The sequence below is a fragment of the Atractosteus spatula genome, chromosome 1 (genome assembly GCF_055471065.1).
Source record: "Atractosteus spatula isolate fAtrSpa1 chromosome 1, fAtrSpa1.hap1, whole genome shotgun sequence".
Taxonomy (NCBI): Eukaryota; Metazoa; Chordata; class Actinopteri; order Semionotiformes; family Lepisosteidae; genus Atractosteus; species Atractosteus spatula.
Window position 1 is genome coordinate 63,925,325 of NC_142706.1, and position 23,656 is coordinate 63,948,980.

General features: G+C 41.1%; 1 protein-coding gene across 1 annotated transcript; it reads left to right on the top strand.

Moving 5' to 3' along the window:
• Window positions 1-143: 143 nt before the first annotated feature.
• On the top strand, window positions 144-23,518 carry rnf41 (ring finger protein 41). Its single transcript, XM_088916185.1, has 7 exons — window positions 144-271; window positions 7,288-7,373; window positions 9,825-9,938; window positions 13,124-13,395; window positions 14,450-14,585; window positions 15,577-15,680; window positions 16,391-23,518. Exons 3-7 carry the CDS (start codon window positions 9,849-9,851, stop codon window positions 16,743-16,745), a joined length of 957 nt encoding a protein of 318 aa, XP_088772311.1. The 5' UTR covers window positions 144-271; window positions 7,288-7,373; window positions 9,825-9,848; the 3' UTR covers window positions 16,746-23,518.
• The last annotated feature ends 138 nt before the right edge of the window (window positions 23,519-23,656 follow it).

Sequence of the window (23,656 nt, forward strand, 5' to 3'; positions counted from 1 at the left end):
ACCAGCAGTCCTGTTACTACGCGATCTTCTCCATCTGATTGGCTTTCGGGACCTGCCAATAATAGCTCTCAACCTGTGATAGGCCGATTTGACTGTCACTCTTAGACGTAACGGGTGTTCCACCCCTTCTGTCTTTTTGGTTGCGTAGCAGCGGGGCGCGGAGGCCGGATTTTGGAGGGGTGTTTGGCGAGGAGAATCCCGAGAAGGGAAGCTTTTACGTTTTAAATTAAAGGAATAAGACGTGAAGAAGACGTGAAAAAGAGTGGAAGAGGTATTCAGTTTGTTTACGCTTGGGCGTTATTATAATTATGAGGTCGAGGGGGGTGTTTCTCCAGAGCGGTTGTTTGGTCATTGAGTTGTAGGCGAGCGGACCTCCTGGCTGGCGAGAGCCGGGGGATGGCGAGCACGGGGCGGGCAGGCCGAGCGCAGGAAAGGCTGAGGCTGCAGGTGGGGGCGGCGAGAGGAACAAGGCCGTAGAGCGAGAGACCGAGAAGGTGCAATTCCGAACGTCTCTATAAATGAAGGGCTGAATGATATTCTCAGGTAAATTTCACTGATACGAAACCAGTTGTGTTTTCAATCACAGCCCCTGCGCTTCCCGGTGAACTGTAGGCATTCGCAAAGCTCGACCGTCAGTCTGAAAGTTAATTTATTGAAGTTGAGCACCGAGGTCTTTTCGTTTGTGTTGGCCGAGGTACCGCAGAACGTTATTTCACTCAGCATTGTGACCAAACATAGCCTTTGTATTAATTTTAAAGAGTACTGAATTCTAGTACTGCAAGGTTCTGAGCAGTTGCTGTAAATCAAGGTTTGTGGCCGGGCAAGCACTTTAATATAAATCTTAAATTGTAAAACCATTCAGCCCTTACAGGAGTGTCGGTAAAGACGGATTCATTCAACGTAAGATTTGTTTGGGAGGCACTTTGTTTTCGGTTCATTTCAAAAGGTACAGGTTGGGCAGAGTGCTGACGACACTTAGATCATCCGTATTTGTCTTGATCAAATTAAACAGTACGGATTTATTAGAATCCTAACTTTTGCAAAGCGTTCCGTTTTTCGTGTCGAAGCTGTCGTCGATGCACACAAACCCAGGTTCCTAGCTGCAGTTCAGTAAAGGTTGTGTGCTGTACGATGTATTGCTGTTTTAAGTCCGTATTTAGATACTGGGATGACTCACCCAGGCATAGTCTGAGGACGAATTAGAACACGAGAGGTTGGGGACGAGATGCAAACATGCAGCCCATGTAGCCCTTTCCATAGTTAGTAGTTAATTGATTACAGGATCTCATCCAGCTATTTTTAAAAAAGAAACCAGGGTATCGATTTTAACACCATGGCTGGGTAGCTTGTTTCCTACTCCCACCATCCGTTGGGTAAAGATGTGCATCCAGTTATCAGGATTAAGTACAGTTTCTACTTGTTTCGCTGTTCATTCAGAAGAAGGTTGCTGGGTTTACTTTGTCAAGGCCTTTGAGGGTTTAAAATACATGCATTAGGGTCCCTTGTAGTCTTCTCTCTTCAACACTAAAAATATTCAGTTTCTTGACTGTTTCCAGAGCAGACATCTTTTCCATAGAAATGACTGAAAGAAAAGAATGATGCATAGCTTGCATTAAGTTTTGTCCTCAAAAGTGGAATCACTGTCATTCAATGGATGTGCATTATCACAGATGTGTCCTGGAGCATAGTTTTTTAAATAACTGACTGGGTCCTGGGCAAGCAGCAGATCCCATCTGTATTCACGGATGCTCAGATACCTGGGTGAATTTGCAAAGCATGTGTGGCAGAGAAGTAGTATTCCCATTGCAGTCCTAATGACTGTATGATAACAGGTGTGTTTCTAACACTATTATAACTCCCAGGCAATACAATGAGCATTGGTAAAGTGTGAGGGGTTCCCAGTTCCAGGGCCTGGAAACCCAATGATAGGTGATGCCGCTGTTTCAGAAAGATGCTGTTGTGGACATGTTTCAATGGACATGTCACAGGTGGGTAAACCTGTTCTGTCAAGAAGCTGTCTTTGTTGTCTTCCAGTATTCCAGTAGCAGGGGATATGCTTTTTTGAAATAAAAAAGAGCTAGAATCCAGTGTTCTAAACCTGCTGATTTTTGCTTTTTCAATGAAAATTAAAGGAGAGCAGTCTTAAGTACTGCCCTTTGTGTGAGATGTTTGTTTCACTACTCAGTGCTGTTAAGGTGCCATGGTCAAGTTTTTCAAAACGTTTTTTAATTTTACTAGTGAAAGACTTTAGCAGTTTATGCATCTGTACTTTTGTTTTCCATTCTGGAACTTGTCAGATGATTTATAAACGGGGGGGAACACAAAGTCCATCTTTGCAAGGCAAGTGCAGAATGATTTCTCCCACGTGCTAGACTGCGAAACGGATTCAGGCTTCAAACTCCATCTGACTTTTGGAAACAACTTGGATGATATTGAAATTTTCCTTGAGATTTGTCTGCTGGACCATACAACATCAATAAATGATTTGCTTATGGAAAGAGTGTTTTATTCCGGAGGGCTGAGATCTGGGTGATGAACATCTGTCTACTGTAGCATTAAGCATGTTGAGAATACGTGACACCCCTGAATGAAATGTTAGTCCATCTTGAGGTTACTCCCACTGCAATGCTGCTACCCATTTCTACAGCTGGCAGGAGGTTTGGTACCTTGAAAAATAAAGCTCCTTACTTGAGGGTAAAGCAGCCCTATTCTCTGCAGGGACTTAAATCCACAACCGTCCCTTAGGGAGTCCAGAACCCTAACCGCTCCTGCTCACTCTTTTGTGGATCACTTTTATTCCAGTTTGCCATTTATTTTCCCCATAGCCGTTTGTCATGTTAAGTCTAGGTCTGTCTGTCGCCATCCGTTCTGCTAGTCACATTGAAGGAGTGTCAGCGATCTTCGACATGTCTGTAGGGCCCTTTAAATACAGCGTGAGTCTCCTACTGAGAAGCACACATACCTATGCTGTAGCCTTTCATAAGGTCAATCGTAAGAGCCTGTCTCCCTCAGTTGACTTGCACCTTAACTGCTGATCCCAGTAGAGTGTCCAGGTGTCCTTGATGGGCAGACGGGCAGAAGTCCATAGCACATAGTTGCTTTTGAAGGCTGGCCTAGTGACTTGGCTTTCTTTACATCTCTGTACAGTAGAACTTATTGAAATGCTGCTATAAAACATAGTTAAATCAAGTCACAAGCTTTTCAGGTGTGAGGGTTACAGAAATAGCTGATAATTGTATAGTGATGCATTAATATGAAGTGCTTATGTAGCATCCCAATACAAAGTCATAAAGTTTAGGGTTGATTAAGTTTTATATGGTTAGTTTTTCTTTCAGAACGATTTTAATTCTTTGCATGGTGCAAGATAAACTTTGAATCTAAACTTTTGAGACTAGCACACAACTGGAACAGTTGTGAAGGGAATAGCTTCAAATTGGGAGGCAGAACAGTGCGGTGTGGTATGAGTCTGTTTTGAGTCTAAGTAGTTCTCCTGTGTATTTGTATCACAGCACATGCACTGTATGAAATAACATACTATTTACTGCATTGAATGAATAAGCAAACTATATGCTAATGAAAAATAAATTCAGCATTGTCAGTTCAACTCTCTTTTCTTAACAGGTTGATCTATTTTAAATTTTTGTAAACTAATTATTTAATCCATTCCTGGGTAATGTCAGTTTCCAACCTATGACTTGATTTTGAGAAAATGTGAATGGACCAATATTCTATTGAAGTTACAAATAATTGCATACTGTTTTTTTCATCAATGCTCTTGAGCAATATGTACTGTAGTCTTTTAAGGTAAGGCTCTGCATACAGTGATGGGATGTTTTTCATTGTTATGAACATAAAAATGCTTGGATCCATCTGCTTTAAGCATTCCCATGTGGCCTATTATATATTAAACCCATTTACTGAGGCATATGCTGTGACAGCAGATATATGGGTTCAGCTATGATTGTTTCAGAAGCTCTGCCTTTCTCCCTTCCTACGGATTGCTTATTTTCATTTTTACTGTTATCATTTTGGGGTTACAACTGGGGAGAATGGCAGATACTTGCAGTCTTTTGATCAGCCCTGTCAACTACCCAGAAATGTTACTGATCAGCATGGACATTGGTGCACATTTAGCTTATCATTTCACAAGATTTGAAAGATACTAAAATTGGGATTGCAAGAATACTTGACACCTACTTGACAACCTTTCTTAAATTTGAATGGGTCTTTGACAATACACATCTATGAATTGGCTTCATTACTCTGCTCTGCTCCCCACTGATAGCTGATGTGTGGTGAGCGTTCTGGCGCGCTATGGCTGCCGTTGCATCATCCAGGTGGGGCTGCACATTGGTGGTGGTGCAGGGGAGTCCCCTTTACCTGTAAAGCACTTTGAGTGGAGTGTCCAGAAAAGCGCTATATAAGTGTAAGCAATTATAATTATATGGTCACTGGTAGTGTAGTAAACATGGTTACAACTTTGAGGTTTTATGCTTTTTGGTTGTTGGGGTTTATTAGCTAAAATTAATACCAATCAGCACTTAGTGTGAGCTCCTTAATAGAGACTTTGACCTTCACTGTGTCTGTGCTTTGGCTTATGTTCCTGGTAGCAGAAGAGCGTACATACTATTGGCTGTGATTTTCTCTCCAGGTGTGGCTTGATAAGGAAACATTTTCAGAGCTTGACAAAAGCTGTTTTCTTTGGGGAACTCACTTTACATATTACTGCATCTTAAATCTTTGCACAGCCTGAGTGATTAAAATCCTGACTGCCATGTAGAAGTGTTTAATTGCTTAAGCTGACACGGAATTGGGCTTCAGCTGGAACTACTTTGTTAACATTTCACAAGCGCAAAATACAAAATCACAAGCCCTACAGAACCTAAGGCCTACCAGTGTGTCATTTGCTGAAGTACCACTACCTGAAATCAATGCTTGAGGCTGGTGGCGAAGGGGAGGGGAGTGGAGAAAAGGGGAGGGAGTGAGGGCAACTTGATTTCCAAGGTCATGTCCCTGGAGAGCCACAGGAAAGAGCTCTCCTGCAGCTGCCTTTGTTCCCACCAGCAGGGCTGAGTCTCACAGTGTTCTTTACAACAGGAGCTGTGTCCTTGCTAAAAAAAAATGCATGCAAAAATAATGCATGCTTCTGTAATGGCAAGACATGTTAGATTTGAAGTTTTCATCCTCTAGGCTAGAGCACCCTGGCATGCCACTCGTGAAAGTGGGTCACCAGGCAAACTCGAACAGGAACTAGGAGCTTCTAGAAAAACTGGCAGATTGTAACTTGGCTAGAAGACGCAAAAATGTGGAAATGGAAAGTAGGGCTATTCTGATTTCACATGCAAGTCTTATGAATGAGTTTGGTTTATTTAAAATCTTTATTTATGGTTAAGCACCACAAACTGTCCATAAATGTAAGAACAACAGAGAGAAAGGAGTTAAATAATGCACAAACTTCTTTCAACCAACCATTTTTTTTCTTTCTACAAGATTATTAATATCATTAACAAATTATTGTTTTGCATTGTATTTGATAGGAGATGACTTTAAAACACGGGTAGGTGTGAAGAAGAACTTTCCCGTCTCACAAGTTTAGTTTTGTAGCTCCACTCAAAGTGATGCTGATTGTTCAATGTGGATGTTTGCAGGTGTTTCAGGCTAATGCATTATGATACTCAGTGTCATTCTTCTAACTTCTACCTGGAAATTAATATCCAAGGAATTGCCCAGTCCAGCTCTAGTAAGAATATCCCAGTCAGCAATTATAGGGCAAATAATGGATTTTTACCTTCTGTGAGATGGAAGAGTTCCATAACATTGTATGTACTAGTATGTTTTTTGTCTTGATATATTTGTTTTGGTAGGCCATATGAATTAATATTAATAGCAGATGTTTTCACATAGCAAGGCTAAAGTACTGTAAATGGTTTCTCCTTGTGCTGAACTTGTAATGCATTAAGTATTTCTTGAGCTTCAGTGGGAATTGGATGTTTCCATGGAGCTCGCTGTAAAGGCTGTAAGCTTGTGAATGAAGTAATCGCGGGACCTGAACTATATTTAGCCCAGTTGCTATGAAGACTGCAATACGGCTATAGTGCAATGAATTCTTAATAAAGGTGGAATAAGAGCTTTATTTCCACCCACACAGCTGCCACTGACTGCTGACGCCAGTCTCCCTCAAATAAAAGAGTTCGGGTTGCAGTATTATTTGGTAATGTTTGTACTCTGCAGCTAGGTTTTATTGCAATTAATACTGAAGCATTAGAAACTGTAATACTTTGATAACTCAAAGCACAGTTGTTAACCTTACAAAGTTATGCTTGTCAGCTGATAAACATTGCTAGAATGTCTGAATTAGGGTTAGGCATGATACAATGTAACTCACAATAGAAGATCCTGTGGGGATGTCTGAATTTCTAGTCTGTGTTACACCGTTGTCTCAGAAACATGGAAACCTGGAACAGGTTTGATATTTATTATGCTAAGTATTGAAATTCCTGTCTATGTTTGTGGGTTTTTTGTCTAAAAGGAGAAATTTGAGCCTATTGCCTTCAACTGGTGAAGCAATTTCTCACTTCTCTATCTCAGCTCCTGCATATTGGGGCTGCTGCTGCAGAATTACTGCTGATTCTCTCTCCCTGGTGGGTCCTGCAGTTATAGAGTTAGGTGAAAGGGGTCCCTTCCTGTAGGTAAAACACTCAGGATCCTTCAGGATTAAAAGCTCTTTGTAAAATTCTTCTTAATTTTCTAACTGGGTGGGCAAAAATTACAACAGAAGCAGGTTGTACCAAGCAAGTCTAACTGGAAAGTGTTAAAAGCTGTTTTTGTTTTATTTCAGTGCTTTTGTAATATTGTTGATGAGGCCTTTAAAACCTTCCGAAGCTGAGGGAAAGTGAGCTAAAAAAACACACATCAGTTGTCGGTCAGTAATATTTTCCATGGTTCTAGTCCTGGCAGAGATTGAATTGAGCCAGGTGATACTGGCTAGCGTCCCGTCGGAGCTAGAAATGTGCATCAAAACATCCAGTAAAGTGTGTGGGGGTTACAGAGGTCACTTGGTTTTGATTTTCCACAATGCGCACTGGCTTTTTCCTGTGCAGGTGGTTCATGACCCCACGCTGGAAATTGGTCAGATTTTTCAGGACTTTTAATTTGGCAGATCGCTCTGGTTAGTGTTACACGTAGAAAAAAATTAGCATAGCCAAGAAATGGGAGGAGGCCAGTCATTCTGTATATTGCTGTTTACTACCAATAAAATAATGGAAATCCTTCCTGTCTTGTCCACAGGGTGAAGACCAGCAGCAGAGGAACAGCCCATGTGACTGGGGGGGGAATACCAAGCACATAGAAGATGACTACCACTTCTGCGTGAGGTACCGAGCTAGCCTGGGTCAGCTGTCCTTCATGTTATGTGGGAACCAAAGACTTCTAACAGGGTTTTATGCTAGTAGCCTTTGGGTTCTGCTCTGTGGTTGAGCTTGTAAAAATGTCTAAAACCTTACCTGGTGAAGCTGTAAAAAAAAAAAGGGAACCACTCCTACAAAAGACATGTCACTTTTGTGCAGTCCAGCTGTTTGCAGTGCATTTGGTGAACAGCTTTTTGGAAAAGCATGGAACATTGAACTCCCTGGCACTACAATCTTTCCACATTTAGCAGTGTAGTGGGAGATGTGTTAACTTGTGTTAAGAAGTGGTGTTATATAGAACAAACAGACTTGGCAGGGCTGCTACCTGTTTCAGCAAAGAACATGTTCCTTATTCTCAGAGGTGCTTTGTACTTGACTGTGCCTGTTGCTGTATGATTCTGTAATTCACGGTCACCACATGCCTGTCTTTAGACAGCTAAGAGTGCTTAACTCAAATAGGATTTTAATTAGACATGCGAGTCAGGATGTGTATTTCCTGTGATGATGTATTCATCTTTGATGTGAAGCAAAAAGAAACTGAAATGTTTGAATTTGCATTTATTAACCACAGTACACAGTTTGCTGTGTATATGGTCTGCTGCTGTGAAGCACGGTAGACAGACAGTATAAGATTGCAGTGTAAGAAATGCAAGGGAACATCCGCATGGGAGTGACTCACTACTTTGTGTGCTATATATATATACCAGGTTTGCTGTTTGAGTCTCGGCCGAGCTTATTTGCTGTAAACTCTACATCAGTGGTTCTTAATCACTTTTTCTGTTTTTTCTCCATCCAGCTCCTTTATAACAAACAAATTATTCAGCTCTTTAGCTGTTATATGCTTTTACTAATTGGCATCTACTTAGTCTAACTGGAATTGGCACATAAGCAGAAGGAAAACCAAACACACAGCACCTGAGTGTTGGATAAATTGGCATTCCCATCTGTGACTATTCATCATAAACTTGTCACCTAACAAGAAGGTTTATAAATAAGGGATTGTTAATTGCAAGTTGAGGCGACACTATATGTTTGTGAGTGCTAAAATTGTAAAAAATTAAAATTTACTTTTAAAACCAAGGGCTCTTGTTGTCTAAAAGTAAGCAGGCAGATTGATTCTATTAATCAGTTAGCACTGGTGATTATGGGTTTAGTCCCTGTAGCTCAGGGTTCCCCTGTGTGTGGTTAAAACAAGAACATGTCCATTGGATGGACCTGTGCATGCTTGCAGAACTACTAAAGGGTTACAGCACAGATTAATCTGTACGTTTTTAATTACATCTCTAGACCAGAATAATATTTATATTAGCTTTTATCCTTTTAGCTGTAGATTTTCTTGTGATTGTCATTTTCCCTCTTCTAGAAATCTGATCTTGCATGTATATACTCTTGCACCATAACCTAAACACCAAGTTTGTTGATTGCTTAAAAGAATAATTGTATTTCAAAACTAATCTATGCGTTCCAATCCAGTTACACCTTAAAACTTCATTTTGTATTAAGAGTTCGATTTGGTGATTAGTTTTAGCATTCTAACTGATGCATTAACAAAACATACAAAAGGATGCAGACATCTCTACAGGGTGACAGAGGACAAGTATTGCTGCTGTTTCTAAAGTAATTTATCTATCTATTGGCATCTTGGTTAAGTCAAAGCTGTAACCTCATGAAAGTTTTGTTTTTGCATGACTGCACCTGTCTGTCAAACCCAGAATTGATTTATAAATGCTAGCATTGGCTCCACACAGTCTGGTGCCTTGATATATCCTCAAAATTCTGACATTTAATGTTCTATTTCATTCATTGAGTGGATGCTAGAGTATAGTTTCTTCACTTTCTGTTTTTTGTTTTTTTTTTAATAGTGCCAATAAGGTTATTAGTTCATACAAAGTTCAGCATTTAATGCTTTATTATTAAGTAGTTGTGGTTGTCGCATTCGGAACAAATTTAGAATTGACATCTAAATGTGAAACAGAAACTGTAAAACATAAAAGGCCTGTCTGTTAGCTGGAATGTGGTTAAACAAACAGTTCACGGCAACATGGAGCACATTCTCTTGCTGAATGTCCCCTGCAGTGGCTACCATCAATAAGCTGTTCGTTTCTGATTTTCATTAAATGTAGTAATGGAATAAAAACCATAAGAGAACAGATTTAGAGAATAGTTTTTTTTTTTTCCATGGCCATGCGCTGGTAATGGAGGTTTGCGCATAGCTTATGGTGTTTGAACTACAGGGCTCGAGAGCTGCTTTGGTAGAAGACCAGCTTGCTGAAGAGACCCTTTGACTCGGGAACACTTCTCTTGCATGTCTGTGTTGCACACTGCCCCCGTGCTGCACCATGCATTCAAAACCTAGCTAGACTGCTGTGTGCTTGAATCGGGCATTTCTAACCCCCTGCCGCTTTCCGTCCTTCCCAGGTTTGATGGTTTCTGTAATGCGCCATGGGCTATGACGTCACCAGGTTCCAAGGGGAAGTGGACGAGGATCTCTTGTGTCCCATTTGCAGCGGTGTCTTAGAAGAGCCTGTGCAGGTACACCTGGTGACTTTGCGTCCCGTCCCACACTTCCTTCTGTGCCCTGAATTAGCCCAGTCCTTCCAGGGGGGAGCTCATAGGATGGCATCCATGGGACGGACCTTTATTTGATGTGTTGCTTACATTGGGTTTTTTAGTAGTGTTTTGTCTGTGTTTAGATAGAAACTGTAAAATAAGTATGTTTGTGTGGTTAGAAGTTGACTGTTGGGACATGCTATCCCAAGCTTATGGTTATTTCATGCTGAAAAGAAGAGACAACATTTCGGCTGTGGAGCCTTCTTCAGGTGTGAAGTTCAGGTCATTTTCTTTGGTCTTGCTGGATATTACTCAGTGTCATTCATGACTGAATTGATTTGTTAGATAACTGGCTCACCCTTATTTCTGCTTATTTATCTAGTGACATAGTTATGTATAATGTTGTCTAAACAAACTCACTAAAGACTGTGGTGTTGAAGTAAAAATATCCAGAGCTTTCCTGTAAAGAGCATACTGGAATCTTGAAATGATTTCTTCACAGAGAAATCATTTATTCATTTCAATGAAGTGTCATCATCTTCCCTGGTTTAGTCTCAGCTTTATTTTCTGACTCACCCTGTCCAGGGACCCTCATCCAATTTCATCAGCCAAGATCTGTGCCTGCTCGTCCTCCACTGTGACAGAGTGACAGAAAGAGGGTAGGGAGGAGATTGAAACAGATGTTTGTGTTGTTCAGGGACATTTGTCTCTGAGCTGGAAGGCTAAAATCCTAGCAAAAAAGTATAATTGTAGTGTTTTGCAATGTGGGATCTTGAGATAACTGAGATCTTAGCTGGTTTCGTAAGACTGAACACCATGTGCAGCCAGGGTGGCCCGGCCTGTTTCTGTACTGCCACAGACCTACAGATGTTTTTTTTAGAGGAAGTTTGCATCCCTTTCAACATCAATACATTCTACATTCTTTATATTCAACGGTTGAGTCCTTGTAGCAAGGCCTTGGATGAAACTGAAGCCAAAGACCCTTTCTGTGTCTGGGTTTGGCATAATGGCCACTGATGTTGACGTTTACCTAGTTTTTTAACCCCTGATGAAAAGCCAAGTATATTGTTCCTGTAGAGCACAGCTGAGTGAGCATTAGGCCTATTTGTGTTCCATGACAGTTTCTCATCTGGGGGTATTTAATGGTGACTGATCTTTTACTCCACAGTCTAAAATAACTTCTGTAATCGATTCTATTCTTGTCAGGTAGGGAGTGTTTTTCTTTGTCTATTGCCTTGGGGCTGTTTACATAAGAGGCATTGCACAGACATGTTTTTTAAAAGCATTGCATGCTTTTAAAAGTTAGCATGAATCCCAAAAGACAATTTGACCACAGTTTCTAAAGTGTATTGAAAATCCAAGATGCATTTTTGAAGGTTTACTGGTAATAATCTTCTGATGTAAAAACATTTAACTGTACTTTTAACTCCAGGTGTGGAAGCTGATTATCAGCAAGGGTTTGTGGAGCTTTTAAAGAGTGATGCGAGATGCAGAGGGGAGGGAGTGATGGGGGAGGAGAGAGATGTACTGATCTGCTGTGAGGGGACAAAGTGACAGAGCAAAGGGATACAAAGATCCCTCCTTTACAATGTGCCTGTTTGCCTGTCTGTACTGCCTTTCTGAGCTGACAACATGAAGAAAGAGGAGCATAGGTAGTGTCCTAATCCTTGTCAGGTTAGGAGAATGACTATGGACCAGTATTAGTCATGCAGAGTGCTGTTTATACGGAGCTTCAAATGTATTTCCTGAATGCCTTAATTCAGTCACTGCTGTCATATCTGAGGGCCTATGAGGTGAGTTTTTTTTCCCCACTGTTTTGCTTTTGAGCTTTCCAGCACAGTGACATTCAGCTGCTGTATCCTTAGCGAAATGTTTTGTCTTGGGATACATGACACGGAAAACCAGATAAGGCTAGTGCTTCTTCGTTTTAGAAGTCTGCTCTATGCATGCACTGCCCATACTGCATTCACGTTGAAGTGCGGACCCTGGCTCGCTGCTGTTTTTCACCCAGGCTGCAGACCTGTCTAGTCTGTTTGCTCTTGAGCATGTTGCAGAGGTTTGCGCAGCGAGCTGGCAGCTGTACAGCGAGGATAGGAATCCAATGCTTAGAAGAAACAAAAGTTTATGCATCTTGTGATCAGAGTGTTTTTTTTCACCCACTTAAATCTTATTAGCATTGATCCTTCTTGATATAACTTTCTTAAATTCTGTGATTTGATTGGTCTCTAATATGGGTTTATTAAAAAATAGAACATGTCTCAGCTGAAGTATGACTGGCTCATATTCTGCTGGCAAACATTCTTAGACAAAAGCTCTGGCATTGTTTAATTTAAAATTTCTGTACATTATTTGGAGTGACCCATTTGACGAACAATGGTGGTCAGTAGCTGTCAGCTTTACAACTATTTCTGCAAAATTAAAGGCTTAGTCAATTTCAGTAAACTTTAATTACTGTACTTTTGACAGTCCTACTTGGCTAAACGTACCAATTGAGTCTTCTCAAAAATGGACTGTCTTCCAAATTTTAGCTATTGCATTACCAAGGTGGACAGCCTTGCCTCTGGTACTGTGTGGTTTCAGCTGCACTGAGATTTGAAATGCTCTGTTGTATTTGCGCATATTCTTCAAGTGCTCCAGGAATGTGATTTTTATACTCTTTCAGAGTCCAGTTGATCATATCTGCTCTGCATAGAGCTCTCAATTGGGGCAGGAAGTAAGTGATAATGCAGGTATTTTAGTCCTTAAAAATGCAGAGATTTGAAGCTTGTTAAGGAGCACCATGAATAGGTTTTTCACATACAAAATATTTACTGGTTTTTCATTAAGTCAATCATTAAATCAAATGTTGCTTATTTCGTTGGTTGAATTAGAGAAATCATTGTGAATGTGGCATACAGTTACAGTTTATAGAAGTGTTACTTTTCCTAATAAAGTAATTTCAGTGCTTGTAACAAATTTATTTCCCCATAAAAAGCCATCAAAATGGAAAGACTCCTATTCCACAGTTTGATTTGTTTCTCAAAAGCTTTGATTAGCCGAAGTAATGAGTTAAATTCGAGTAATATACAGAAGAGACTGGAGATCCCAGGGACCAGTACAGTGAAATTCTGCTCGTTATAAAACTGTGCCTAACCTTATCCATTTCATTTCGTCTATCCTCTCCACAGGCGCCTCACTGTGAACATGCCTTCTGCAATGCCTGCATCACCCAGTGGTTCTCCCAACAGCAGATCTGCCCAGTGGACCGGACAGTGGTTACGCTGGCTCACTTGCGCCCTGTACCACGCATCATGCGCAACATGCTCTCTAAGCTTCAAATAACCTGCGACAACGCTGTGTTTGGCTGCAAGGCTGTGCTCCGCCTGGACCAGCTGCAGTCCCACCTTAAAGACTGTGAGCACAACCCCAAGAGGCCGGTCATGTGCGAAGAAGGCTGTGGGTGAGTAAGTCTGCACTGGGCCACCTGATACTCCTGTTTCATTTTGCTCCCTCCCCCTGCGTGTTGGTTTTCATCAGTCAGGCACTGATTAAATCAATACCTTGATGAGGTTCTCCAAGGTGATTAGGGCTGTGATTCATTTGAGAAGGAGAGGTTAAATTTTGAGTGGCTCTGCCTGCATTGTTAGGCACAAGGATTAGAGTAGTGAGCAGAGAGATAGGTCTTGCACACATACCCTGAGGGATTAGCTAATTATAGAACACTGTGTACTATGATAATTAGCATGTTTTTGCAGGCAGATGATAAGGGCCTTGTGTTCTAGTTTCTGCTGCTCTTTATGGTAATGAAGAGCTCCTTAAAATGAAAGGAAACCCTTGTACACTAATTGGCTGTCGAACAAAAAGCAGTTTGTAGAATTATCTGCTATATGGGCTTGTTTAGAACATTGCAGTGCTGGCTGGTGGTTTTGGTTTGTGGAGTTGCTCTTGCAGTACAGGTTCAGACTGCCCCTCTCATACTAGAAAGAAACTTATGTTAGGGTTTTTCATTGCCCCAGGAACTGTCAAGGATCTTCAACCACTTAGTCAAGCACCGTCAAATTTGTTCTCAGAATGAAACAGTATTGACGGTCCTTATCCATTCACTCCTGTACCTGTATGGACATAATATAAATGCAAGTATTTAAAAGGAGCCTTTGTATTCATCGTACAATAATAGCTGGTCTTCAACTAAAAAGAGAGATCACACCAACTGCTCTGTTTGACCTAAGGCTATAGAAGAGAGCTTATTGCTCAGTTGCTAAGGAGGTTTAATTTAAAATTTAGACGGGAAGGTTTCCTCATTTTAGATGACCCTGAGCTCATCTAAGAGAAGGTTTTGGCTTAAAAGGGAAGTTAATGGTGGACATATCGGCTGTGATTCAGTAAATGAAGAGAGTCCTGTTGTACAGGGGAAGACGGTGTTGGTATTCGATGTCATTGTGACTGTGCAACACAATGGTGGCTGAGTGGCATTCAATAAACATGTACACTTTCATCCTCTTTTTTTGTGCCAGGCTGGAAATGCCCAAAGACGAACTCCCAAACCACAACTGTATCAAGCACCTGCGCAGCGTGGTGCAGCAGCAGCAGACCAAGATTGCAGAGCTGGAGAAAACCGCCGCAGAGCACAAGCACCAGCTGGCGGAACAGGTCAGTCATGCAGGCCATCCCATTAGGATTTGGCACACAGGGTCGCAGCTTGACTGCATCTTCTGTCAGAGTTCAACCCAAGTGTCTTAACATTTGCGTTGTCCTGCTATTTATTATGTGCCTCCCTTTGCCAAGATGTAAATCTGTTCCCATAGGGCTGGCTTTTCTGCGTGTTTTCCTTCCTTCTTGGCTCTTAATGAGCTAAATCAGATGGTTACTGGCTTAACTAGACCAATTTAGCAGCATCTGCAAGCTTTTTGGGTGCTGCTGTGTTAAAAAGATCTAGAAGACAGCTGGCTCTTCTGGACCCGTGTTGGACACTCCATGCATAAAGTGTGCTTTGAATAGGAGTGCTATGTTCTCAAAGAGTAAATGCAGTCGGGGGAGATGGTGTTATGCAAGAAGCCTGTGAAGTACACACATTTTTACCCTGTGACATTAATTTGTTGTCTTTGCTTGATTTGAACGTTCTCTTAAGTCTTCCCAACAGCTGAATTTCACTAAACAGCATGGCACTGTTAGCAACAGTATAAAATCACCCAACACTTCTCACAGTGCGTTGAATCCCTTGAAAAGCCCACCTTGTGTGGGTTACAGAGCCACTTAGTTACTGACCAGTTTAGCCACCAGCCTTTCTATAAATGAGGTGAGACAGTCTGCCACTACTCTGAAGTGCCTACAGTTAAAGTCAGTTCTTCCTGCTCTGAATTAGCACTGTCAAATTTAACTTTTCTTGGAAATCATTGTAAAGCCCAAACTGTTCATACTGATTTGTAGATTTTGAACAAAATTGAGGTGGGAGAAATGTGACTTAAGATACGATAATTTGGTTAACACGGTATTAATTTATACTGTTATAATTATAATTTATAATAGATTAAATGTACAAAAAGGCATGGTAGCAAGCTGTGAAAAACAGCGTGCAATGGCTTGCCAATACTTTGGCAGTTCATTAGAAAAGAGACCAATGTGTGTGTTTATCCTTTGGCAGAAACGAGATATTCAGCTGTTGAAAGCGTACATGAGGGCCATTCGCAGCGCCAACCCAAACCTCCAGAACCTGGAGGAGACAATCGAGTACAACGAGATCCTTGAGTGAGTAGTCAGTTGTGCTGATGTGTTCCATGTTTAATGAAAACGACCCCTCAAACCCCTTTTCTTTTGCTGGCTCACTGTCAGCCTAAACTCCCCACCATTTAAGGTTCTAGCGTTTGCTTCAGTATGTGGTCACACGATGCCCACGCTGGAATTGAAAATGCAGGATATTGAGTGGACCTGGTGTGGCTCCTACCATTCTCTCTCTACCTCTCTGACTTTACCTGCCCACCTTTCTTCCTCTGTTCCTCCTCTTGTCTACTATAGACAGTACAGCAGTGCTCTGTGCATCTTTTTCTCAAATTGTATACTATGTAAAAGCAAAAAATAATGAGACCATTCTCCTGTTTACCTTTTTTCCAAGAAAAAAAAGACTTGATGAACAGCACATTGTTACATTTCAAGTTTAATGTAGCCCACCACTAAGTGCTGCGTTTTAAGTTTTGCAGTTTGATGCCAGGAATTACATATTGATTATATAGTTTATTCAGAAGCAGGACTTGCAAAATCTGTGCCTGTAGAAGTATTAGAGCTGAAGTGAATCAAACAGCTGTGTAGTTCCCCTTTTTTAGGTGATAGTGATTGAGTTTCATATTTGTGACTCATCAAAATTATAGAATAAGCGGGGTGTGCTGAGACATTTACACGCTGCTGTATTACCTGCATGGCCTCTGTTTTCATTCACTCCCTGATTCTGCGCCCTCCCTCAGGTGGGTGAACTCCCTGCAGCCGGCGCGGGTGACGCGCTGGGGGGGCATGATCTCCACGCCGGACGCCGTGCTGCAGGCCGTCATCAAGCGCTCCCTGATCGACAGTGGCTGCCCCCTGTCCATCGTCAACGACCTCATCGAGAACGCCCACGAGCGCAACTGGCCGCAGGGGCTGGCCACGCTGGAGACGCGGCAGATGAACCGCCGCTACTACGAGAACTATGTGGCGAAGCGCATCCCCGGCAAGCAGGCCGTGGTGGTGATGGCGTGCGAGAACCAGCACATGGGGGAGGACATGATTCTCGATCCGGGACTGGTCATGATTTTTGCCCACGGGGTGGAGGAAATACTATAATGAGGGAAGGAAAGAGGGCTGGGGTGGAGAGAAGATGGAACTGTTTCAGTGCATTATCTCCTGTTTGCCGTGGATAACTTCACCCCCCTGGAAACTCCCGCTCTTGCTTCTCTGTTAAGTACCCATCGTGAAGGACTGCTCTCAACGCCAGACCTCATAGCGTTCTTCCTAACATGCAGGGGAGGCTAATCACAAACCTGCAGCTTTCAGCCTTTAAACATGAAAGTAATGGATGGGCTAAAAATGCAACAGGAAGAAAACTATCATTATCCAGAAGATTTTATTAATAAAAAGTATATGACTGATTCATGCGCTAAACATAATGCCTTCTTTCCTGCAGCTGTAACCAAGCATTCCCCCCTAATAAGGCTTCATGTATTCGCAAACAAACTGAGGTTTGATGCTTTCATTGTTTGGGTGTTTGTAAAGGCTACATGTAATGTATATACAGAGTATTGTAATCGGACAATTCCAAATTAAGTTTCAGTGGTTTTGAAACTCCAATTTCACTGAAGTGGAATAGTTGAGCTTAAACACTGTCCTCCCTTGATTTTGACAACATGGCATTTCAACTGCAAACTTATTGGTATGCGTTTTGTAGAGCACTTAGTTGTGGAAGTGAACTCCTTTTACACAAAGAGCATTTTGTACCATCAGGTTACAATGTCAAGCTGAATCTCAGGTGGGTTCTTTAAGGATTTAAATCTAGGCTTATGCCTAGCGAGAAAGGGAATTAAGTTATAACGCTGGTCCCCTTTCTGATCACTTCCTTTAACACAGTCGAGCAGTTCAGTTGTCGTAACATGCACTTCCTGCAATGGATTTTCTAATCCCAGGATTAATTGATTTTAATTATTAGTATTGTCCTGTTTCCAAGACTGGCTGTTGAATATTAACTTCCCTGCTTATTTTCATTTACTTCTCACAGAAATACTGGGCTGTTTGGAATTTTGGTCTTATTTACTCTTGATTGTTTTTCTAAAAACGTTTCTCATTGGGAAAATTACACAGGGGGAACCTTAATTCTTTGTTGAAGGTGGGAATGGGTTAAACCACATTCTGGGTTGTGAATCTCAGGAACTCTTGCCAAATTCTGTCAGTGGTTATTTGACTTCGATGTTGAGTGTTTCTTGCCACTTCTCACTTTGAGTTTTGAGGGCTTGGGGAGTGTCTATCGAAATATCAGAGCAATTGTAACATTAGATATTTGGGGCATACCGTGTCAGGACGGGTGAGCAGCATTTTTGCTGTCTGGGGAGGAATATCAGAAGTACATTAGCTGTTATGGATCTAAGTATTATGAAAAATAGCCCATTGGTCCTTGTGTTAAGTCCAAGAACACTAAATCAAAAATAAAAACTGTTAATTGCCTGAAATTCTCACAAGATGGTGCAAGATAACGAATTATGCAGCAAGGGACAGGTTCCTTTAAACAGGTGTCTTGGCTTCATTTTCTGTCGGTATCGTCTTAAATCTCAGGGGTAGCTGTAGTAGCCTGCTGCCATTTACAGGCATTTACCCCACGCCTGAATCCAGTCTGCTGCCTAATTAAAGCCAAGTTAAAGTAGTAACTGAAAACATTTATGATGAGCATTTAGTGGCTACATTCCTTTAAAGGTTTTTTTGAAGCCTGTAGATTACCTTCTCAATTTTAAGACATGTCACTGTCACATGTACTGCTTTGCGAAGGACTGTACAAGGGACCAGCTTTATAATGTGGTTCTTTGTGTCCATTTGTGTATACCCCCCCCCTTAAGAAGTCAAATCTGTAACCTGTTCAGTCATTAAGCACCCAATAACAAACAGCTGAGGAAGCAGTTCATCAATCAACAGCAGGGCACTGCTGTAATTCTCTTTTTGGTGATTTGTGGAAACATTTGTCTTCTAGTGTAGAAGTCTTGCAGAAAGCAAATGCTTGCCTCATCCCCTCCACTTGCAATGCCAGGTGCATTTACTGCTGTTAAGACTTTTCCTTAAGCTTTAATTGGATTGTTTACCACAGTTACAGTAGCACTTATTTACATTTATTTACTGTGGGTATGTAAATCTGAATGTGCTTTATATTTCTGTAGAGGAGAAGGTTGAGGCGTTGTCTCAACTAAAATTAAATTGTCAGTCAGCACTTATGTATCCAGCCATTTGAAGCTTATGACTCTAGACATAGCAGCCAGCTCTATTCTAAAGATACACATAGTACAGTAGTATTTGAACAAGTAACTTGTAAAGTTGATTGCTTGTTAATCAGTGATGGAACATTTCCAGCGTTCTGTGTCCTTCATCCACAATGCACTGCACCAAAACAAGTTATGGTGTAAAGATATTGTAATTTTAGCATATAGGGATGAAGAATGTATTTAATGTTTGCTAACTGTGCACAGACCTGAAGTACAGTAAACCCTTGGTTTAACAGACTTCAAGTTGAGCAAATCTGCTGAAGGGGTTTTGTGTGTAAGATCAGAAATACCAAACTTTTCCTGCAATAATGGGGAAATGCACAAAAAAAGCATGGTAGAAGTAAATACTACTATAATTCAGGAATATCACAATGTTTAGTCAATATATTTATGATGTATGATATTTTTATGATGAAAAGGCACAGGAACAACTTTGATTGCCATTATCGAGATACAGAAAGCATGAATAATTCTAGTATAATACTGTTTTTGGGGGGGGGGGAGGCTGAACATTCATTCACTTTGAATTGAATAATCAATTCGGTCTTTTTAACTGAGGGGTTACTGTACTATTAAGATAAGTATGGTTGTATATTAAAACTGATTTTTTATTAAAAATGTAGTTTCCAATTTAGATTTCAGAATTTCGCCATACATGACTGTAAGCTGAAGGTCAGTGAGCTTTATCTTCACACCCAAATGTGCAGTTGCTGAATCAGAGGTCAGGTGTGGTTTTAGAGGGTTGTACACCAAAATGTTGCTTTTTGTAAACTACTTCAGATTGTTGCCGTCTTAAAAGCAAAGGCCTGTTTTGCAGAATCAGATTTATTTTGAAGTTGGAGAGTCCAAGTGGAAATGCAGCCCAGGGGTTATTAGACCAGCAGTATGGTCTCTTGGCCTGCAATTGTTTTAGGTATCCTCAAAATTAGTGGTCCCTGTGACACTTTTTTTCCAGTTTTTCTGCCTGTTGGGAACCACTGAAACCAGTTTCCCTACTCCTTATGGGTCCTTGAAACCATCATTCTACCTGACCTGCAGTGTGATGATCCGGTTTGTTCTCCCAGATTTCAAAGAGGGGAGGGACGCAACGCTGGGCCTGCAAGGGGAGTCTCGGAGTTGACTGTCACAATGTTACTTGATCCTTTCTGTGTTCTGGTCCAGTTCGCTGGATTTTTAAAGAAGCACCCATCGTCCTTTAACCTTCTTCAACTCCATAAAAATGTGGTTTGAGTTTAAGAATGGGAAATTTGTGCCTGGTCATAATGGATTAAATGTTTAGAAGCATTGTGGGAAGCTTGTTTCGCTGACCTGTAAGGTTCCTCTCTTGCCTCAATGGGTGGACTGGATTGCTATGCTAAGTTTTCAAAGTGGGTCAGTAGGTTAAAAGTATTAATGTTTTGTGTTTGTGTATAAAGTGCTTTGATTCTGTGCAATTGAAAAGTTTTATTTTTGGGGGTTCATCCAGAATTTTATTACCGTGTTTGTACATATGCATTTTTCCTCCAATCCAAAGCTGCCAAAGTATTAACCTAAAACATTTGTACCTTTTTAATTCAACTTCACCAGGAATCATCCCAGTTCTTTAATACCAGATACCTTGCCTGATCTTGTATTCGTTTTTTTCTATGTTTTGTTTGATTTGTTTGATTTTTCCTATTTCATCCGTGTTATCTTGTTATAATTTAACAATTGCTGAGCTCTATAGCCCTGTAGGTTTAGCATATTGCTGTGGTGATAGTTACAAAAACTCATTTTGTTTTTGATGCTAAAACCCAGCCAAGGGATTACCATGGTTCTGATGGGCTAAAGGGAAAGTACTAGGGCCTTGTCATAAGACCTGTATTCAGGTCCTAGGCTAGCTAGATTAGCTAAAATTGGCTAACTGGGTTCGTCTGGTTATGTAGTTTGATGCTGTGTACTATGTACAGTAGGCTTTACTGATGACTGGATTTTTTAAAAGAACTTAGTTGCATTTTATAGCTGAAGATGAAACATTTGCACAAAGGGTATGGCAGAGGTGATCTGACAGGAAACAAACTAAAAAGCACCGTTGTAAGACTTAACTACTGCCAGCCATTTCAAAGTGGACTTTGAACTATTTTGTCTATTCAAAATCTTTATTTAACAAGGATTTTTTTATGGTGTGATTTTTTTCAATTAATTTCCATTCTGTTCTTCCTCAAAGAGAGGGCAATATTGGCATCCAGCCAGTACACTGAAAAGGCATCCCTCTCTTTCAGTAGGAGCCCTTGGGGAGCATAGGTAATTTGTTTACAAGAGCAGCAGCTGCAAAATAGGAACATGCACTGCAAAATGATGGGAAAGGTGATGGCTGTCCCTTAGCCCTGAGCATCTTTCTTTAGTTACTTGTAGGGGCTAGACATGAAAAGACTGCAGTGTATAGATATACAGTATATGCCAAGGCTGTTGATACTGGTGTATAAAAACACAGGGAGTACATTACTGAGAGGGAAAGTAAAGGTGACCACTTCCATAAACAAGCAGTTTCTTCTGGATCTGTCTGCCATACTCCTTGTTCTAATTAACAGCAGTTTTGTTTTTATCAAATCGGTAAAAGAAGTAAAAGTGAAAACTGAATGAGTAAGAACACCGCATACCTCAGCAGGCTCTGTCTTCCTCCTGTGAACAGATTCTGGAGTTTCAGGCTGTAGTACAGACTTACACCCTCACTTCACAGTGTTAACACTGGGTGAGCATTGGTGCAGAAAAGGTAAATACCAAGGAGCATGAGCTGAGCACATGGTGGGGGGAGGGGGTGAAATTTAGTTTGGTTGCCCACTTTAGAGCTAACAGCTGCTATGGATGGTGCTGTGGCTCTGTGGAAGTTTGGCAGTTTGTATCCCGCGGCCTGCAGAGGAATCCTACTCCGTTGGGCCCCTGAGCAAGACCCTTAACCCCAACTGCTCCAGGGGTGCTGTATAAATGGCTGACCCTGCGCTCTGACCCCCAAGCTTTTCTCCCTGTCTATGTGTCTGTCTCATGGAGAGCAAGCTGGGGTATGCGAAAAGACACATTCCTAATACAAGAAATTGTATATGGCCAATAAAGTGATCTTATCTATCATTTTTACATCTCTGTTTTGAGATTATATTGACCTCTGTATTTAACTGTTCCCTTTTGAAATGTCACAGACTCAGCATTTCAGGATATGCTGTTTGGGGTCAATTGACCCGACATCTGGGGTGGGGAAGGGAATCCTGGCTTATCAAGATGCCGTGTTGCTCTGTGTAGTGATTCATTGCAATGAATGTTTTTTTTGTAAAAAAAAAACCTTTTTAGGCAGCGTATTGCTTTTACCCCATGAGTTTGTATTACCAGTTACAACCTGTCCCTGACCACTTGGGCAAAACCAACCTGCTTTGGGAAGGAATGATCTTGGATTTTCATGTTTTTTTTTCTTGTAAATACAATGAATCTTCTCTATTGATATTCAAGAGCACTTTCTGCCTATATTATTTGATTTGAACTTTGTTCCAAAGTGATTGCTGTTTTTTTGTCTCTAGATTTCAGTTTATAAATCATCTAGACCTGATGGATAGTTCAGTTCCTGTTGTGTGATTTTTAACCTCTGTCCTGTGCAGTGAAGTAGTCTGTATGGTCTGGCCATGTTTGGTTTGTTGGCAGTTGTGTAATGTTTTGGGGAAGTGTATGAAGTCTGGGACTGGGTAGATGTACAGAAAGATGAGACAGTTACCCGTTGCCCAGTATCAACCCTGCGTAAACCCTAGAGCTGCACAAACCTGTTCTTTCCTAGAGGAGAAATGACTGTAAATTGGGCATATTTGACGGTTTTAAGATGAAGAACAGCTGCTGAAGTTTGCATTAGTTCCCATTGTTCTCAGACAGGCGACACGTAGTAGTAAATCTTTGAAATACTTTGATTTATTTCCTTGTTTGCTCAAGCTATTATGCGTTTGATTCATTCCCTTGTTTCTATTAAGATTTCCTCTCCCTGCTGCCTTAAGTGATTTCCTACACTAGATTTATATAATATAGGGGGATGTTTATAATTGTTGCATCAAGACTGCTTGCAGGGGGCAGGAAATGTATAGCTTATGTTCCCAGTTACATATCCTGGCTCAAACCTTTTTCAGGGGGTTTTCTTCTGCAGACAATGAGCAGAAAGAAATGGTGAAACATGTAGAACACGATTAAGGGATGGGAAAATGCAGAAATGAACTACTGAAGTGCCAATAGGGTTCTTTTGTTTTGACAAAGCATTTTGAACTTTACGTTTAACCTCCTAACTTCCAAACGGCTCTTGATGAAGTGAAGTTCTTTCACGTATCCTCACTGTGGGGCCAGGTGGATGTAGCACACACTTGGGGGAAAAAGTATTCATGAATTAAGTGCTTTACACACGGCTCCTCTTGAATCAAACTGCAGCAACTGTTGAAAAGAATGGCACTCGTGGCGATTTAGGCTTTCTTGTAACCTCTCTGAAAGAGCTTGACTCCGATAATCTGTTTGACGGGTGTGTGCAGCTCAAGTAACTACGCAAAAGTAAATCTCTTGAACACTGTTGATCTGTAATAACTGAGAAGAAAATGTTATTGTTTACATAAAAAACTTTGTGCTACAGATTGAACTGGTGGTCTTTCTGTTCATCCTGAAACAGCTGGGCTTGGGGAAATATGAAGCGAGCTGATTTCACCCCCCCTGAGGCTGGGCGAAATGTGTTAATACCTGTATTTACATTTCTTCTCTTGCCACCTG

What these genes read in the sequence shown, in the direction of transcription:
- rnf41 (XM_088916185.1), top strand. Translation starts at nt 9,849, where the DNA reads ATGGGCTATGACGTCACCAGGTTCCAAGGGGAAGTGGACGAGGATCTC. An exon ending in TCTTAGAAGAGCCTGTGCAG is followed by an intron (nt 9,939 to 13,123) that starts GTACACCTGGTG and finishes TCCTCTCCACAG; the next exon opens with GCGCCTCACTGTGAACATGC. An exon ending in ATGTGCGAAGAAGGCTGTGG is followed by an intron (nt 13,396 to 14,449) that starts GTGAGTAAGTCT and finishes TTTTTGTGCCAG; the next exon opens with GCTGGAAATGCCCAAAGACG.